Here is a 20,034-nt window from a genome sequence, read left to right on the forward strand (position 1 = left end):
AAGGTGACACAGGGGCCAATGCAGGACAGCTCAAGTTGCTGCCCTGCCCAGCACTTTCCAGGACTGATGTCCCCGCTGGGAGGTCACGTATGCCCCGTTGGAAGAGGATGAAAGTAGATAAGGAGACAACGGGCCCCAGATCACATCCTCTTGCAGGTGCCAGGAGCCTCTATGCTGGCTGGCAGTGAGGACCTGTGCAGAGGGACCCCCCTCGGGCCCCCACGGGAGGGCTTTGAAATCCCCCCCAGCAGCACAGACTAGCCAAGCCTCTGTCATCACTACCTGGAAGGACAGGCATGGCCCTGGCCAGCCGGGACAGGCACCCTGCGACATGTGCTTAGGTGGTTAATCTGGTCTACGGTTACCAAGCGCTCACTGTGTGCTAGGCGATGGCCTGGCTCCTCCTCAGACGCCCAATGCCAGGGCCCAAAGCCAGCCCTGCGGCAGCCTGCCCAGCTGCAGGACAGTCAGCTTCTATCTCAGACTTTCATCCCCGCCCAGGTCTGGGGCGGCAGGCAGGACGGGCAGTCTGCCCTGGCTCAGCTTGGTCTGAGCTGCCTGCTGGGTCAGGAAACCCCTGGCACACTGACTGAGTTGCCTGGTGCCTGACTAGCACTGGGCCAGCAGGCCTCTGGGTGGTCCCTGAAGAGGTAGCCTATAGCCCCCAGACCCGGCAGCACCGCCAGCTCCCCACAACCCCAAAGAAACCTCACACGGCCGGTGGTACTGAGGTGCTTCCGCCGGTGCCCCTCTGCAGAAGGGGCGGCCACTGGACGCAGGGGGTCGGGCCTGGGCTGGGCGCTGTAGGGGAAACTGAGACCCAGGAGCCCCTCGCCCCATCTGTTCATATTTCTACCCGCAGAGGCGCAGAAAGCAGGCAGGCAGTCCTCTCCCACAGGAGACAGCCCCCCTCTTCCTGAGACAGGGACAGAGGCAGAGAGAGCGGGGCTCGGAGGCTGGGGTAGCAACAGCGTTAATCATCACGTTAAGGCCACTGAGAGCCAACCCCAGCTTACCCCAGCCTCTGTCCCAGGGTCCCTCAGTCAGGTAGGAGGCGCAGTGAGCTCCGAGAAGGGGCGGCCCAGAGCCCCAGCAGGCCCCCCGCCCCCCTCAGTCCCTCTCGCCCACCCTCGCCGACCCCTCGAGCCCCTCGGGCACCTTCTGGCGGAGGAGCTTGCTGCGCACGCGGCCCCAGAGCCGCGCGCCGGTGTTGGGGGGCCGCTTGCTCCCCGGCTCCTCCAGCGGGTCCAGGCAGCAGCGCTCCAGGGGCTCGCACACCGCCTTCAAGCTGCAGTCGGGCTGAGGCAGGACGTCTGTCATGCCGGCGGCAGCGGCAAAGCCCGACCCGACGGCGAGCCTGCCCGCGGGGCCAGCTCAGCTCCGGGGACGGGGAGGCGGGGAGGCGGGGAGGCGCGGGCCGCCGGGGCTCCGGAGCCGCTGGAGGGAGGGTGGGAGCGGGCGCAGCCTCAGCCAGCCGCCGGGACTGTTACTCGAGCCGGGCAGGGAAGCGCATGGTGCGGGGCTCCGCTTTCTCCTCCCTCTGCGTCCTCCCTCCCCGGAGACACCGCTGGAGCAGCAGCGGCTCGCTGGTCCCGGCCAGGCTAGCGGGAGGCCAGCCCCGAGCGCGCGGCACAGCGCCCGAGGCTGCCGGGGAGCCCCCGCCCCCAGCCCCCCCCCCAGTGGAGGAAGTGACTCAAAAGAGGCGCGGGAGGCTGCCCCCTCCAAAACACCCAACCTCCCGGTTTTAACTCTTGGCAGGCTGGGCCTCCTCCACACCCATCCTTCGGCCCTCCCTCCAGCCCCTCCTAAAGTAAGGTTGACAAGCAGCACAACCAGCCAGGCCCTCCCCCTCTAGAGCCCTGGTTAACCCCTTCCCCACCAGGCGGCGCCTCGCTGCTGGGGTGTCTGCGGGAGGCTGGGGGAAGCCAGAGGGGGTCTGCAGAGCCCAGGGCTCAGGGCCAGGAGCCATCAACAGCTGCCCCTGTCCCGGGCAGAGGACCAGTCCTGCCCCGGGGTTCTACTCCTGCCCCAGATGCCTCCCTCAATGCCAACTCAGTGACAGGGCCCGACCCGCGTGGACTCCTGTGGAAAGGATAAAGAAGATCCCTAGCTGGGCAACCTCCTGGGCTTTCGCAGCCGCAGAGGGAATCAGCTACTATGGACCTTCTCTGGGGACATGAGCAAAAAAATCCAAGGACGACACGGGTTACAGATGCCCAGCAAGAGGTGCTCCTCTCACGGGCCACTTCTAACCATCACTGGTGCCCTTCACCAGAAAAGCCAAAAAAAGGGCTGTGCTGCTGGGGGCAGAGGACGTCCACTGACAGAATGGCAACAAAAGCCACTCTGTGCTGGGTGCCTTGGGATAGAGAACTAAGAACTTGTTCTTGACTCTCAGGTTGATGAATGTTCATTTCACAAGGTAACAAGTCAGTGTCCGGTGTTTGGAGAACAGAGAAAGGCCTGAACCCCAGATGATTAGGGTCCACACACCCCAGAGGCGCCCAGGCATCACACCCTGTAGAGTTTGGCATGGGGGGAGGAAGGAAACCAGTATTTTCGCAGTGCCAACCGTGAGCCGGGTCCCATGCAAAGGGTGTTCAAGTATCTGCTGGTGTTGAAGCCTTGCGACTTCTGTGCCGTTGGTGGTATTGTTTAGAGTTGTGAGGACTGGGGCTCAGGGAGATGAAGTTCTCGCCTGAGGTCACAGAACTGCAGCTGGCTAGTGACAGGCCTTCTCCAAAGGCCCTGGTGCTCACAACCACTGAAGTGTGGCTGGTTCTCTGGATTCGGGGAAAAGAGGTGGGTCAGGCCACCAGGGCAGGGGGGTCGGGGCCCAGAAGCAGCCCCTGGCGTCTGGAATGCACCTGCTGAATCTCAACCAGCGCACACGTCTTGGGGTTTATCATCAGAGCCCGCGGTGCTTTTGCAGAAAGGGGCGGCTTCACCACAGAGGGAGCCAAGCCTTGATCATGACAAGAGACGCCCTTCACCGAGCTTACTATGCGACAGGCACCACGCTAACCCTCCGCTTGGAGTACCTCACTCACTGCTCCCCCAACCTGAGGAAGTATGTCCTCACATCCCCATTTTTCCATCTGAGGAAACTAAGGGTATAGAGAAGCTAAGCCACTTGCCCAGACCAGCCTGGGCCAGGCCACGCACAGAGGTCTGGCTAGGCCCTCACCACTGTGATATCCCAGTGTGGCAGGGTCTGGTCCTGTGCTGCCTTCTGCCTGGAGGTGAACGTGGAGTCCTGGAACTCTGCTGGACGCTGGTGGTCCCTGCAGGGTGGCTGGGCCAGCCCCATCTCTTCTAGGGCTTCATGCTCCACACCTGCTTCTGCACAGTGCAGACAGGGCTGGGCGCCGCCAAGGCTGCACAGAGCCTCCTGCTACCTGAGCTAAAGTTGCCCAAAGCCAGTGCAGCTAAGTGGGGCAGAGCCACAACCGTTTTCCCAGTAACCCCTGAGTGGGAGGGGGAGACCCACCAAGGCAGGGACATGCCTGTGTCCCCTGCCCGGCCGGGGCCTGAGCCACCCTTCTTGACCCACCCCTGACCTGTTCTCCCAGGGCACCTGGGGGCCACCTCTGAAGAGAATCTCCCTCCAGCCCCATGAGTGGCCAGCAGCTGCCCCCACCAGCTGCACAAAATCCACCTCCTCCAAGGGTTCACCCATTCCTGTGGTCTTCACCTCTTCATCCCAGTGATTTCATTCAAGAGGTACTGACTGAGGGCCTGGCTATGTGCCCAACCCTGGATAGGGGCTGGGGAATCACAAAGATGAATCAAAAGGCTGTGCTTGACAAAGCTGACAACCCAAAAGAGGAGAGGAGACAAAGGCTTAAACACCTCTTAACAGGAGGCAGAAAGGCATTCACGCATCTGGCATTTACCAATCGTGCACCTACCACACGTCACACCCAGATGGACAAAGCATCATTTTTGCCCTCAAGAAACCCAGTCTTATGCCGCAAGAACAGCACAGATCAAGTGCCACGAAAGCTGAGAGAAAGGAGAGGAAAATTCTAGCCAGAGAGAATCAGGGAAGGCTTCCTGGAGGAGGGGTTGGCATGGGCCAAAAGAGAAAAAAGGATCACCCTCCCTGGCTTTGCTCTGCATCCCTCAGCTAATGGGCAAGTGCTGGTTGTGTAACTGGCCGGTAAGGTGCCATTATAGTTGCTAACCACGTTCACCTGCTGCAGACACATGGTGCGTGCTGGGCACTGCCAACTGTTAACTTCAGAACTGGCCCCTCACTGGCTTTCTAAGGTTCTCTGTCCTCTATCTGGGTCACATGCCACAGGATGCAGTTTGGGGGATGTCGAGTAAGGTGCGTCCCCCGCCAGGTGTGCGGGAGAAGGGGGGCAGTGCAGATCCTCTTCCCAAAGCTTTATACTTGTCTGTCTTAGGAACCCCGGGCTCAACACTTGTCTGGGTAAAGCAAGCTCTGATTGGATGAAAGATGGCCAACTGGTCTCCATGGTGACATAAGCGCCTTAGCAGATGGATAGCTGTTGGGAGGCTCTTCCCTTGAGATGCTCATCTTTCCTTCCTCCCTGTGGGCTGGGGGTTCTCTCTAGGGACAGTACAGATTTGCCTTCTCTTCCCCAAGCCTGACTCACTGCTTCCTGGAAGCAATGGTCTAGGAGCAGGCTGCAGCGGGGGGGTTGGGCAAGACAAATGATCCTAGGGAGTTCCTCAAAAGCAGCCGTCTGAGTTCTGCTCCCTCCAGCCCACCACAGACCCTTCCTCAGCTTCACTGGGTGGGCTAGGCTCAGGCTGTCCCGGCCACCCTGGAAGTGACGGCACCCCTTTCCCCTCTGTCCATCCTGGCAGAACCGGCCTCTGAGGATGAGCAAGGGCCCCCTGTCTGGATAAACAGAGCCTGGGTGGGAAGGCCCATATGAACAGATGTCGCTGCCTTTGGAATTAAAAACATTCCTAGTAGACCGTCCCATCTTCCCTCACCCCCTCCCCAGGCTCTCTGCCAAAGGAATGAGAGGGGCCGTCGCCAGGGAGGTGCAGGGCAGGACCCTAGGTTACACCGAGGGAGGGGTATACACCTGGGGTGGCTGGGACCGGCCACCCAGCACAGCTATGATTGAGGCAAAATAGGCTAAAGTGATCAGCAGAGGCATCACTGAAGAAAAAAAAGGTCAACAGGGAATGTATGCAGCCTGAGCTGTGTGGGCAGGAGAGGCAGGGACTGCCACCAGTGCGGCACGGTGACAGCTGGGGATGGACGGCTTCCAGGCAAATCCTCCAGCCTGTGAACACGAGGAGGAAGTTTCTTTCTCAGAACCCTGGGATGCTGCTGCTACTTCTCTGGAGTGACCTCCTTTTCCCCACTGCAACGACTTTCATCTTCCCTTCAGTCCAGACTGGGACCCCGATTCCCTGCCCCTATCCTCCAGCCAAGTGACTTGGAGGCAGGAAAGGGGGTTTCTGAGCAGCCAGCTAGACCAAGGCCACAGGCACCCCAGCGAGGACAGCCTGGGAGTGAGGGGGAGGGGAGAGCCCCAAAGGGCCACCCGGAGAGGCTGGGTGCAGGAGCGGGAGCTGGAGAGGAGCCTGGGATGGCGCTGAGGAGGGCCGAGAGGGGTGTGGTCCGGGGTCAGCCAGGTGCGCTCCCTTCAGCCCCAGGGGAGCAGAGCTGGGAGGCAGGGTGTGGGTGGAGAGCAGGTGGCGTGTGAGGCTGGGAGGGCTGCAGAAAGGAAGCCCATGGTGGTTCCTGCCCAGAGACAGGCACCGGAGTCCAGCCCGAGAGAGAACCAGCAGGGCGGGCAGTGCACGGGAGCCCGGGGCCCACGCAGAGGGTGTGTGAGTTGGCAGGGAGGGTGGCACACCGCAGGGAAACTGTGAGAAAGGGGGGCGGGAGAGTCCCTTTAAAATGAATGGCCCTGGGGTCTCTGCATTCCTAACGTGTGTTCTCACCTTGTTCTGTACCGATCCTAACCCAAACTGTGGATCGGAAGGGCAGAGATCTTCAGACGATGAGAAAGTGAGACCCGTTTATGTTTTTCCATCCACACTTTTTGAGCATCTGCTATGTTCCAGGCCTGCATTAGGCCTGGGGACAGGAACGCTTTGCTCAAAGTCACTGAGTAGCCAATGGCAGAGCTGAGGCTAGAAGCTACTTTTTCGCTCATTTACCCATTCATTCATCACTGACTAGATAGCCACCACATGCCAGGTGGGGAGGACCCTGAACAGGTCACAGCTCACTTGGAGCTGTGAAACTCCAAACCGAGCCCTAGCCAACCCACCGCTGACCCGCCACCCAAGGAGATAAGTGCTAGCAACTGGGGACTCTTCCAGGCATCCAGGCCAGGACTCCGGGGTCTGGGCCCTGCCTGCTAACAGCTGTGCATGGGGTTACAGGTCTCTAAGGCCTGGAGCCTCAACTCTGTAGATTAGTGGTTACCGGTAGCTTTAGATGGCCACCTGAGAGGGAGCTGGGGAGCGGCTTCCAGGATGTTGGGACAGGCGGCAGCCAGGACTCAAAGGTAGTCGCTCTGCAGCCCAACCTCAAGGTGTACCATGACCCTCCCGTCTCCCAAGGCCTGGCCTTGGAGTCAGAGGACAGTGCAAAGCACGGGCTGTTCTGCACACAGCCTCACCCTCCACTCTGCCTGGCCAGCCCAGGCTGGTGTCTCGAGGGTGCCTGGTGGCTCTAGGAGAGGCTGAGACAGCCGCAGGGCTTGCCTGCTTCAGGACTGTCCTAATGTCCTAATGGGCCCTGGCAACTCCTAGTAATTCTCACAGCATATTTGGTCACGGAAAAAGGGTGGAAAATCCACTTGAGCCTTTGGGAACATCTTGTATACCTAAAACAAAACCCACCAGGGATGGAGTGGGTAGAGCACACCCACCACACATCCATCCATTCCTTCCCACACAACTCATGGATGGAACTCACAGCCAGACTGACACCCAGACCCCCTTGGCCGCTTGCCTGCTCCCAGGACGGAGGCAGTATGGCCGGGGTCTCCCAGCACAGCCAGGGGCCTGAGCACCCCAGGGGGCCTCCCAGGCTGCAGACTGAAAACACAACAGCCTCAGGCAGGGGGGTTTGAAAGTAGGTCAGGGTCCGCTGAGCCTCCATGCTTTTTTTCTCTTTTGCTAATATTAAGCAACTCTTTTCCACCCACTCTGAGCTCCAAATGAACAGAAGACAGCTCCCGGGAGCCACGGAACCAGGGTGTGGGTCCTGCCTGGTCACTGTGGCAGCCACTCCCTCTCTCTGGGCTTAGTTTCCACACCTGTCAAACAGGATCTTGGACGAGACAAGTGGTCTGCAGTGAACTTTTTTTAAGCAGAGGATACAGCCCGCTTTCTTTCTAAATGAAACCTTAGGCCAAAGTCTCCCTGCCCCCAATCAGCTAACGGCAGAAGCAGGGAGCAGAGGCCCCTGGCTGAAGTGGGGTTTCAGGGCCCTACCCACTCACACTGCCGTTGTCCACCACTCCCTGCCTTGGGAGCACCTCCTCGGTTGCCCCAGTAATCCCCAAGCCCCGCAGACTCTGAAGCCTCTGGTCCTCCTTTAAGGACAGAGGCTTTAAAGGAGGACAGTTCCCATGAGAACTGCTATTCCTCTACCACGGCCATTGGCCCTCGCTCCCCTCCAGGGTGGGCAGATGTGGAAGTCGGGAGATTAGGGGCTTTTTAAGGAAACTTTTGGGTCAGAGTCCTGGATCCGAAGCTCATGTTTTATCTCTACTTTTCTCCCTGCTTTGGGAAAACTCTGGGCCTCTGCTTTGCTGGTGTGGGTTCCCTTCGGTGGCCTTACAATAGGATAACGCTTATCTCATGGAGTCAGTCTGGTTGGTGTTTTCTGGGTCACCTCCGGCCTGAAGCCAGTGCAGCTCAGCTCTTGCCTCCAAGGGTGTGAGCAGGCTATGCCTCGCTTCCCCTGTGCCAGCCCATGGGGAGCGGGTGGCACCTGGCGGTCAGACCCTCACCAAGAGCCCCCACTGCCCCCACGGCTCGTGCCACGGCCAGGCGGGGCTGGGTGAGGCGCTGAGGTGGGCTGTGCAGCGCCCACAGCGAGGGAGAGCCACACGAGGCGCCCCCGGATCGGCATTCACGTACAGCCTCAGCCCTCACTCAGGGAGTCCCTGGCAATTCCCCTACTAAGTCCTTTTCTCAAAGGTTTTGAATAAAATCAAAGACAGGACCATCCCAGGAGGCTGAACCTGCAGCCTCCGCCAGCAGGGAGGTGAGCGGTTACCGGGAGCGAGCAGTAAGCCAGGTACTGTTACCTCCCAGGACTCATCTGGTCCTTGCACAGGTTTGAGAGGGAACACACAGAGAGGTCACCTCGCTGTTAGATGGTGGAGCTGCGATCAAACCTGGGTCTTCTGCTTCTGAGTCTAGGAGCCCCCGGGGCCCAGAGCTGGGAGAGCACCCTCTTTTGGTTTGTTGACAGGCGGGATTGTTCTAAGGGCCTGAAGGAATCAGTTCCCAAGGTCCTCTCCAGATCAGCTTCTCTGTGCCTCTCACCTCTCCCAGGTAAGCAGGGGGCATTCCCACGCAGGGCAGGAGGCAGAGGAGACCCGTGCCTCCGTCTGCTTCCTGCCCAATGCTTCCTGTCTCCAGAACCCCCTGGGCGGAGCCCAGGCTCCCGAGATCAGGAACACCCGGAGACGGAGGTAGCTAAGCGGGGGCCGGAAGAGAGAGGTTGTCCTACAAGTGTCGGGAGGTCTTTGGACAGCCGGGGGCAGGATTCTACGAGATCCCCTCTCGTAGGATCCTGCCCCTGGCTCTCCCGCATCCCGCTGCCCACTCTGCTCTCCAAGTACAACCGAGCCATCCAGACCTGCCTTGAAGAGGGACAGCAGGTGAGGCACTGGACAGTGAACGGGTCTGAAACAGCTCTAGTCACCTGGGCCCTGGGAGGAGGTGGTGTCAGAGGCAGGGAGAGGAACAGTCCCGGTGCCCCCGTCCCTCCCCGTCCGTGTGCTCCTGGGCCGGCACAGTGGTGATGATGGCAGCGAAGGGAAGAGCCCCCCATGGACCTGCTGAGAGCACGAGGCAGCACGGATATAAAACACGGCCTCTCGAGGCAGACGCTTCCCCTGGACGTGCACACCCAGCCCAGGCTGAAGGCAGGGGAGGGGTCCATCTTCCAGGGAGAGGCTGGAAAGCCACACCCTGCATGGCCACTGCGGTGTCCCAGGGTGGGGAGCTGCCTAGCTGCCTCCCTGCTGGCAAGTTTTCTCCCAGCTGCCCTTCCCCCCAATCCGAGTCACAACCGGCCACTCTCAGGGGACAGGGCCTGGCTGTGGTCAGTGTGGCCTGAAGGATGCATGGGAGAAGGTGTTAAGGACACCCGGTAATGTCCCCTGTCTTTCCACACAGGGAGGGACCCAGGCACCCAGCTGTGAGGAACCCGAGTGGAAGGGGTTCTGGGTCACCCAGGCCAATGCCCCAGAGCCCAGCTCCAGGGCAGTAAAGCTGGGATGCTTGACGCTTGGGCAGAGTCAAACGGGGACAACAGACACCTCGGGGGCCAGAGGGAGGGACGTGGGGTGGGGGAGCCCTCGACTCCTGCCCTAGCAGCCTCCCGACCTGCACTCACTCCGAATTTCCTCATGCCCTGCAGAGTAATTGAAACCAGAAGTAGTTCCCGCTGACAATGACCCCTTGTTCCCAGCTCATCACTCACTCTGGGCCTGACCGCACCACGCCGCCGAGCTGAACGCGGCTCTGAGGGGGATGAGCCCAGAGCTGCTCAGCCCGGGGCGGGGGCACAGCAGGAAACCTCAGGCTGGCAGGTCGTGAGGCCCCAACCTTGACCTCCTGCCCACTCCGAGGTCGGTTCATCAAAGCTGGTCTGACTCCAACAGCATAAGAAAACAGATGTGGCCTCAGCCAGCCTAAGGCCCAAACACAGGGGCCACTTGCAGGTGACAGCCTTTGGGAAGGGGGTTTGCTTGACAAGCTACACCCAGAATCCCTGCAGGAAGGCGGAGGACAGTGGACCTGGACCTGCCGGCTTGGGCAAAGGGCTGTCATCACTAGACAAGGACAGGCTTTGTGCCAGGTCCTGTGCCAAGGGCCTCACGGACTTTCCCCTTCTGTTCTCTTTACCACCCATTTTACAGATGAGAAAACTGAGGCTCAGAGAGGTAAAGTAACCTGTTCTCCCAACTCATGAATGGAGAAAGCTAGACTGAAGCCCAGATCTGTCTGGCCTCAAAGCCCCTTCAACACTGACTGAATGGTCACAATTCTCCTCTGTTCTCTTCACTACATGGGGAGGGAGGTCCTGTTCATTCTTTGCATCCACCACACAGTGCCTGCCCCTTAGAGGGAGTTCAACAAACAGAAATGCGGGAATAAACTAGTGAAAGCGTGGATGTGCACGGACCAGCTCTTTCAGGGACATTCCATCCTTTGAGCCTCGCAACAAGCCTCTGATAGAGGCACAGTGGGGATAATTGTCCCCATTTAATAGATGAAGAAACTGAGGCCTCCGAAGGTCAAGGGACCTGGATGCATTTTCCCACCCCCAGCCCAGTGTTCTTCCTACCCTGTCAGGGTACCTGCACTCCACACTCCATCTATCTAAACCACTGACCGAGGGGAAGACAAACAAGTTAGGAAAGGAGGGGCAAGGAGACAGGGATGCCTAACCTGGGGGAGAGAAAGCCAGCGGGCGGCAGCTGTTTTCTTCAACTAGAAGAGGCTAATGGTGACAGATGTAAGCTTTTATATGTAGAATGGATAAACAACAAGGTCCTACTCTATAACATGGAGAACTATACTCAGTATCCTGTGATAAACCACAATGGAAAAGAATATTAAAAAAAGGATGTGTATATATGTATAACTGAATCAATTTGCTGTATAGCAGGAATTAACACAACATTGTAAATTAACTATACTTCAATAAAAAAATATTGATTGAAAAAAAAAGAGGCTAGGGCTTCCCTGGTGGCGCAGTGGTTGAGAGTCCACCTGCCGATGCAGGGGACACGGGTTCGTGCCCCGGTCCGGGAAGATCCCACCCACATGCCATGGAGCGGCTGGGCCCGTGAGCCATGGCCGCTGAGCCTGCGCGACCCGAGCCTGTGCTCCGTAACGGGAGAGGCCACAACAGTGAGAGGCCCGCGTACCACAAAAAAAAAAAAAAAAAAAAAAAAAAAAGAGGCTAGAGCTTCCCTGGTGGCGCAGTGGTTAAGAATCCACCTGCCACTGCAGGGGACACAGGTTCGAGCCCTGGTCCGGGAAGATCCCACATGCCATGAAACAACTAAGCCTGTGCGCTACAGCTACTGAGCCTGTGCTCTGGAGCCCATGAGCCACAACTGCTGAAGCCCGTGCGCCTAGAGCCCGTGCTCTGCAACAAGAGAAGCCACCGCAATGAGAAGCCCACGCACCTCAACGGAGAGTAGGCCCCGCTTGCCACAACTAGAGAAAGCCCGCGCACAGCAACAAAGACCCAACGCAGCCAAAAATAAATAAATAAATAAATAAAACAAAATCTTAAAAAGAGGCTAATGGTGACCAGTTGTGTCCTGGGGGGTTGGGGGGCCTGATCTCCTGTGACAGCTGGAGAGAGATGAGCAACCAGGGGTGGGGGAGGGGACGTGGTAACCCTGGGTCTGGAGTGAAGAAGGCTAAGAAATCTGCATCCTCAGAGACCACGCTCTTCTCCACACTTAAAAGTAAGAAACTCTAAGGCGGAAACAACCCAAATGTCCATTGGTGGATGCATGGATAAACAAAATGTGATCTATACGTATAATGTTATGCAGCCTTAAAGAGGAAGGAAATTCTGACACACGCTGCCATACGACATAGATGAACCTTAACGACACTGTGCTAAGTGAAGTAAGCTAATCACAGAAGGATAAGTATTGCAGGATTCCGCTTACACGAGGTACCCAGAAATCGTCAAAGTCATAGAAAGTAGAATGCTGGTTGCCAGGGGCTGGGGGAGGAGGAATGGAAAAGTTACTGCTTAACGGGTATGGAGGTTCCGTTCGGGAAGATGAAAGGTTCTGGAGATGGATGGTGGTGACGGCTGCACAACAGTGTGAATGTCCTTAATGAATGCCTCTGAATTGTAAACCTAAAAATCATGAAAATGGTACATTTCATGGTATATGTATCTTACCACAGTTGAACAAAAAAATAAGGTCGTCTAGATATTGTCAGATGTACCAATCTGGGCTCTGAGAACACACCCAACTCCTGAAGGCAGGGGACTGGCCTTCATGACCTCCTCTGAGTGTCATTTCTAATAGCTCCGACCTCTCACTTCCAAGCTTCCAAGTGGTCAGGTCAAGAATGTCAAAGAAATCACCCTCCTTTCCCCTTCAGACACAGGCTCCAGGCTCCAGATGGGAAGAGGACAGAGGGCGAGGCTCCCAACGGGCCTAAATGTTGCAATGAGGGGGATGGGGTGGAGGGAGTGAGAGGGAGTTACCACTCCAGGCATCAGGACAGCTAGAGCTTCCTTCTTGGCCCGGAACCCTGTCCCAGCTCACCCCAGGGTCTTGAGCTCTCCTATGGCCCAGGGGACCACCCCTAGCAGGCTCACAGGAAAGTGTAGCTGTGTCCCACCAGAGGGAACAGGGCCGAAGGTTGGGGGCCCGTCCCCAGGCTTGTGGCTGAGCTGGGAAGCGGGGGAGCAGGGGCATGAAGGGGATCCCAGGTCTCAGACCCCTCTCTAGTCTGAAGTCAGTGGCAGGAACTGAGCTGTGAAGTCCTCAGGGAGAACTCTCCCCTCTGGCCCAGCCAGTCAACGAGGGCTGGATCCTGGGAATATGCTAATCAGCCTGGGAGCAGGTCCCAGTAGGGGACAGCACATCTGGAGCCTGGAGCAGCATGGTTGGAAATAGACTGGGACAAACATACAGGAGTCCCCTAGGGCCAGGGAGCCAAGGCAGAAGAAGGGGGGGCCTCCTGGCTGAGGGGTTCCTGGGCTGGGCTGGGCCGGGCAGCAAGGAGGAAGCAGACCGTGGGGGTGGCCTGGATGGAGAAGTTGGAGGTCTGGGGAGGGAAGGGAGGGCTCAGAAATGCACCAAGCTGGTGGGATCTTCTACTAAATTTGCAGTGACGAAGGGCTGACCCCTAAGAGTCACAGGCTGACATCCAGGTCTCCCCCTGCCCCGTTCACTCATTTGCCCAGCAGCTGAACAAGCACCACCAAACTGGGATCAAGATCCCGAATCTGGAGCCTTTGCTCAACCACTAATGAGCTGTGTGACTGTGGCTATGTCACTCACCCTTTCTGGTCTCAGTTTCCTTCTCCCCTCAAAACAGGATTGGATGAAATGCCCTCCAGGATTCCTTCTGGCTATAACCCTACCAATCCCCCTTTTTTCGTTCATTCCTTCAACCTCCCTCTTACTTGCACAGCTCACAACCCCTCCAGCCCAGGGCAGGCGGGCTCCTTAATTTCCTGGGACACTCCCTGTGCATTCCTGCCTCCCTCCCGGCTCTGGGCCACGTGGGCCCTCCCCCCAGAATGCCCACCCCGCTGCTCTCTGCTGATGCAGAGCCTGCCCACCTCGCTAGAATAGCAGAGCCTTAAAATGGTAATTAATGTGCTGGCCATTATGTAAATGATTTTTATAAAGTACTTTGGACAATGTAACAAGAAAGGTAATTATAATTTTCTAGGTTCAGACCTAGAAAAAAGGGGGTTTATGGTAATGCTACTTGAAAATAGAAAAAAAAATACGCACCATCATTAAAACCATATAAAAATCTGTATACCCGAGGAAGGGAAAAGGCACAAAATAAGATGGCTGTTTCAGAGGAGTGGCAGTAGGGACGGTCAGTGATTACGTTTCAAGTCTCATTATTATTATTGCAATTCTCTTTCTAATATAAACACTGGTTTTGGAATTTGAAAAACCCAGTGCTCTCAAATCCCTCACTCCACCTCCTCCTGGAAGCCTCCCTAACTCCAGCCCACAATGATCTCTCCTTGTTTGAATTCCTGCAGCACAAGTTTCCATCTCATTATGCAGGGAACGGTGGGAGGCTTGCCCTGGAGAGGGCAGGGCAGGGGCTCTGGAGACTCCAGGCTCTCCTACCCTCTGGCTGCCTGGGCTTGGGCAGGTTCCTTAACCCTTCCGTGCCTCAGCTTTCTCATCTTTAAAACTGTGATAACTTTCCTACCCCACAGGGTACTGTGAAGATCCCCCGGGGTAACAGCTGTGAGCATTAGCCCAGTGCGGGCTCACGCAAAGCTCTCTGATGTGACCACCCCCACCCCCACCGTCAGCAGCCCAGCATCACCACCATCTCCAGCATCGTTATTGCCACCTTGCCTTGTTCCCTAGTGGCGTGGCATATATCGATACTCTCGTCTTTCCAATCTGGCAGGCGATTCCCTGAGGCCAGGCCCCTGCACCTCAGAGCAGCCAGTCCGTGAGGGGCACACTGCAGAAGCAGAGGAAGTCCCCCTTCCCTGGCTCTTTTCCACGCACACTCATTCTGCTTCCTTCCAGGTACACCAGGCAGACACGTCCCCTGAGGGGAGCTAAGAGGACTCCAGACAAAGGCTGGAGAGGGATGCGGGGCTGGGAAATCACCCCAGCTCCTTCTCCAGGCCACTAGCCATGCAGTGCCCTTCACCCAGGCTGGGGCGTCCCCTGATGAAGGCCTGGGCCATGGAGACACAGCACAGAGGAGGGAGCAGGGCCTTCCCTGCTCACCGTCAGCGGAGGCACCAGGGCCTCAGTGTCCTCATCTATAACATGGGGTGGATACGACCATCCTTTCCCTCACAGAGCTGTCGCAAGGATCACACGAGAACATTTGGGAACGGGCCTCCAAGAGCACAAGTGCTGGACACACATGTTGCTGATTAGCACTGCCATTTGTCTGTCACTAACTGCTGCCCCTTCCTCACCCCCCAGCCTGCCGCTGCAGGGTCCCTGCCCCCATTGCCACATGAGGCCAACCCAGAGAGGGAGACTCATTTTGGAGCAAATGCCCGGAGCTTAGGAGACGGGATCCCTCGCTGTTCTCTAGATGAGCTGAGGGAGGACAGGCTTAGAAAGAAGTGGGAGCAACAGGAGTGGGCCTTCTTCCCCTGCCTTTCTTTCAGGCCACCTGAACATCCCCTGAACACGGCCCCTACTGTGAGGCCACCTTTCGCTCCATCCTCGGCGCCCGCTGAAGGGGAAGAGGACCGAGGGCCAGAGGCTGGTTCCAATTCTCTTCCTTGGACACGAGGTGGGAGGGGAGGTGGGAGTGAGCTGTGGGAACAGACACCGTTCTGTGGCTCCGTGGGGTTCAGTGCAGTCTCTCCAACCCAGCCCGGTCATCCTGGGTGGCTCCGAGGGTAGTCCCAGGGTGAGAGGACTTTACAAGGCATGGCACACCCCTGGTGGGGACAGCCCGCCCTCTGATCCACAGGAGGGAGGGCAAGACAGCTCCACATCTGAGGACAAGGCCTGGGCCTTGGGGAGTTGAGGGCTGGGAAACTTCACAGCCCTCCAGAGGACGCTGTCTCTGAACCGGAGGCTCACAGGCCCAGGTCAGCTGGCAGCAGGAAGGTTTGTGTTTCTTTTAATATCAACTCCCAGGCATTTAACATTCCTCGAAGCTTAAACACAGAAACATTTTCCTTACCAGACTGTGCTTTCTGCTTTGCCAAACATAACCTGGCTTCCTCCCCTTCCCCCACTGCCTCCATCTGCTCCTGTCTCCAAGATGTAATGATTTATGGTGTGTTTCCCCTGGGGCCCGTGCAGCTGACAGCGGTGAGAAGGAGGGAAGCAACAGGGCTGCAAGTCCAGGTGGGGACAATGCCTTCGAGCCCTGGAATCCGGGTGCTGGGGGGTTGGCGCCCACGGTGCTTACTGAGCTGGCTGCCCAGGACACCCTTTTAAACTCTTCCATCCTGCAGCCACTAAATGACCCGGGGGCGTGGCCACCGGTCACGCTTCTTGGCTGGGTATCTCCCGGGGCTGGACGGGCCGGGGATGTGCAGATGGGGCCCCCATCCTCATCCCTGCAGGAAGTAGCTTCCCGGGACTGAATCTAGAGCTCACTCTCATCAGCTCCCATTTCCTAAATAATGAAGGACCGGCTCATGGTTGCCTGGCAGCACTATCTCCCTGGCAACGGTGCTGAAGAGTGAGGTGCAGGTCCCCAGCATTAAGAAGGGATGTGCTCAGGAACATGGGGTGACATGAGGCAGATGGCTGGGCCCCCGCTGAATGATGCCATCTCCCTTGTTCAAACACAGGAGCCTGAGACAGGGGCGGGGCGGGGGGGGGGGCGCACGCAAGTCCCCAAGGGGACACTGCCACCAAGGACACCCAGTCAAGAGTCAGGTACCAAACTCTGCGGCCTCAACAGTGCATCAGAGAACAAATGCTTCCTGTGAGAAAGCATCATTGTGCTCCCCGCACCCAGATCACATCTGGGGCAACCGTTAAGAAGCCTGTATGTATACGTATAGCTGGTTCACTTTGTTATAAGGCAGAAACTAACACACCATTGTGAAGCAATTATACTCCAAGAAAGACGTTTTAAAAAAATAATTAATTAAAAAGAAACCTAGAGTACCCAAGGCCCACGGCTCAACGGCAGGGTGTCAGTTAGCATTTCCTTTGCACGGTCAGAGAATCCACACCCAAAGCAGGCTACTTGTGTCAAAAGCACGAGGCCATACAAGGTGCCAGATGGAATGTGGATAGCTCCACACTCAGTGGCACCCCTCCAAGCCTGCATCCCCTTGACAGGTAAGTGCATAGCAGCCATCTTCAAAACTGGCAGAACTTCCAAAGACACAGGCTGCAAACAAAGCCCTTTTCCCTCTGTACATTTGTAAGGCACCGAAAAACGTAGCTGAGGCATATATACTCTCACCCTGCCCCTGCTCGTACCACAGGACCCACCCTAAGCCAATGAACTCCTGGCACAGGTGAGTCAGCCCAGCAACCCTAGCAACAGGTCAGAGACCAGCCCCCAGCAACTCAGCTGGATCCTAAGCCCTTCCGGTCCAGTGGCCAATGCTTGGGGGGGGGGGGGGGTCTCACTCCTCCCATGGGAGACAGGGCTAATCCAACACAGCTCTCACGGATACAGCCTCAGAATCCTTCTTAACACAGTGTTCCTGGAAAAAGCCACTAGTAGGCTAAAGATGGGATGTGAAAACAAAGGTAGCTGTCATCCTTATTGTCCGTCCTGCAGGAGTGTGGACGATCCACTGGCACCAGATGTGGAAGCCCAAGGAACCAGGCACATGTGGGCTTCTGGGGCTAGAATAAGACACCATCTCCAGCAGGGGAGAATAACCACCTCGGGGAACGCTTCTCAGAACAGCTTTGAACCCAAGTCACAAAAGGCCAATCACCCTGACCAAGAAGGTGGAGAAGAAGGACGCCTTCCCCACTGGCACCACCTCCTGACAGCTCCCCGAGCCTTGCCCTGGTGCCCTCTCACCTGGATCTGGCCTTTGCCCATGATCTTGTCCACGATCTCGTTGTTGTCCTTGTTGACCTTAGTCTTGTCATAGCACTTCTCGTAGCACAGGATCCTCAGGGACTGAGACCCCTCCAGCTCAATCTCGAACTCCTGGGGAAAGAAGGGACAGGGTCCTGAACCTCCAAAGCTGACGTGGCTTCCCAGTGGCTTCCCGCCCCACCATTGCAAGGGTGAGAGGGGGTGAGGTGGGCCTGTGAGGACCACGTCGTGAGGCCTGGCGCAGCGTCCTCATTCTCTGGAGATCCAGAGGCCTCCGAATCGCTGAGGAAGTGGAGTTTAGGGCTTGAGCTGTAACGCCGTAAATACAAACCCGAGATCAGAGCCAGAGAAGCAGGGAGGTGGGGGCAGAGGGGGCAGAGGGACAGAGCTGGCCCAACAGCAGGCTTGGCTGTCCTGGACCAGCCAATAGCACATGAGCACCAGGAGTGGGATGGGCACGGTGGGGGACAAGCCCAGGGGTCCCCATGGGGACACCAGCCCCTCCACTCACCTCGTCCCACTTGGGCTCTGTTGTGTCCCGGAACACCCTGGTTTTGGCTTTGCTGACAAAGTAGCCAAAGGAATCCACCTCCAGGGTACAGTACAGGTCTGCGGGGGGACAAGCAGAGACACACCGAGTGAGGCCCGAGGCTCAGGAACCCGGGAGGGAAAGGGGGATCACTCATCGGTCCCCCCAGCATCCCCATGGGCGGTCTGCAAATCCACACACTCCCTCCCGGGCTCAGGCCCTGGCAGTCTTCCCCTCCATGGGTGGTGCCAAGGCTGTTTCCCAGGGTAATGGTGTGTGCTGGAGGGTGGCTTTGGGGCACTACAGCCAATCCTCTGCAGTGTGAATCATGAGGCCAGGGGCAGAGGTCAGAGGATGGACATAAGTGCCCCTCCCAGGCCCCAGGAGCTGCCCAGCTGGGCCATCCTCCATCAGAAGGGCTTTCCTACAGAGGGGAGAGCGGGTACAGCCATCCCTGAGTTGCCTCTAACTGGGTATGACAGAGACTAGATGTAACCGGGTATCCGAGCCCAACAGGCTGTGAGCGCAGGTAAACAGGGGAATGATGCGGAAGGCCTGACGCACCCTGGCCTCCATCAGAGCAGAGACGCGTCTGGGTGGCTGAGAGATGGAGGGGCGTGAAGGGCCCCTTAACTGATTCTGCTACGAGCGAACCCTTTGTCAGGGGCCAGGGGACAGTTCCTGGGATAAAAGGAAGGGCTTTGCAGTCAGACTGTCCAGGTCAAACCCCAGCTCTGCACAGACCCCCTACCTCTGTGCCTTCCTGCCCTCATCTGTAAGTCAGGAATGACGACGGTGCCTGCACCCCAGGCCTAATGTAACGAGTTTACTATGACAAGAAGCCGTGGCTGAAGATTCCCAAGGCTTAACTCCCTGAGTCAGAATGAATGCCTGAGTGGGTCAGGGGGCCGGGGGAAGGAGAAGGCGAGGACGGTCTGGAGGTGAGGGGAGACCCTGTAGCAGCACCTCACCCCATGTCTGAGCACCCTGACCCAGTTTGAGAGGTAAAACCCCTGCTCTGGGGCAGTGGGATGCCCCACCCCTATGGGCCTGCTCCCTGAGGCCCATCCCAGCCAAAAGGACGCAGAGAGACAGTAAGCAGGAGATATCTGGGCACCTGGTCCAGCTCAGTGGGCAGCAGACTTGGGTGTGTGTCACAGCCCCGAGGAGCTGACTGACCAGGAATATTCCTGGGCCACCCCCTCGCCAGGGGATTCTGTGGGTGTGGGGAGGGTCCTGGAAGCTGTCGCATGTACCACCAGCACAGCCTGGAGTGATGAGAGGGGTGGTCCTGGCCACATCGAGAGAAGGGCTGCTCTAGAGGCAAAAACGTGGGCTTCAGCGTCAGAGACACGGATTTGATGCCACCACCTGTGTGCCCTACTGGGCCACCTGGGAAAGTCCCTGGAGCCTGCTGGGCCTCAGCCTCTTTGTGTGCCAAGTGGGAATGGCATCAGTGACCTCAGAGGGATGCCAGGAGAATCAGAGCAGATAACGCACCTGAAAGTGCTTTGAACGTGTCAAGCACTATCCACTTGCTGGCCACGTGTGCGTTTTCTCCAGCATCTAGTAAGGGACCGAGGCACACAGTAGGTGTCTGGAAATAAACTACTTTGTTCAGCATTTCTGAGCTCCTGTTCATCCAAGGATTAAGGAGATGTGGTTTCTGTTCTCTACGAACTCATAGCAGAAGAGGCAATTTATTTTAATTTAATTTAATTCTTTTTTTGCGGTACGCGGGCCTCTCACTGCTGTGGCCTCTCCTGTTGCGGAGCACAGGCTCCGGACACGCAAGCTCCGTGGCCATGGCTCACGGGCCCAGCCGCTCCGCGGCATGTGGGATCTTCCCGGACCAGGGCACGAACCCGTGTCCCCTGCATCGGCAGGTGGACTCTCAACCACTGCACCACCAGGAAAGCCCGAAGAGGCAAATTTTAAGTGACAAAACAGTATGACAGGTGCTGCCTTGGGGTGATAGGAACACAGAGAGGGGAGGCAGATTTACTGCAGGAATTCAGGCTTCACAGTGAATGTTTATTAAATGACTGTTTGCGAGCCAA

General features: G+C 57.4%; 1 protein-coding gene across 5 annotated transcripts in view; it reads right to left on the reverse strand.

Moving 5' to 3' along the window:
• The window catches only part of ABR (ABR activator of RhoGEF and GTPase), a 178,440-nt gene that overhangs the window by 21,307 nt on the left and 137,099 nt on the right, over positions 1-20,034 (reverse strand). For 4 of the 5 annotated variants that reach the window (XM_073797882.1, XM_033848366.2, XM_033848367.2 and 1 more), the window contains 2 exons: positions 17,957-18,054; positions 17,425-17,556 (listed from right to left, as the gene is read on the reverse strand). In XM_073797882.1, coding sequence (XP_073653983.1) covers positions 17,425-17,556; positions 17,957-18,054 — 230 coding nt within the window. Of the gene's footprint in view, positions 1-1,158; positions 1,547-17,424; positions 17,557-17,956; positions 18,055-20,034 lie in introns of those variants that run through there. The other variant, XM_033848369.2, reaches the window with a different exon arrangement.

This window comes from Tursiops truncatus, chromosome 20 (genome assembly GCF_011762595.2).
Source record: "Tursiops truncatus isolate mTurTru1 chromosome 20, mTurTru1.mat.Y, whole genome shotgun sequence".
NCBI classification, from domain to species: Eukaryota; Metazoa; Chordata; class Mammalia; order Artiodactyla; family Delphinidae; genus Tursiops; species Tursiops truncatus.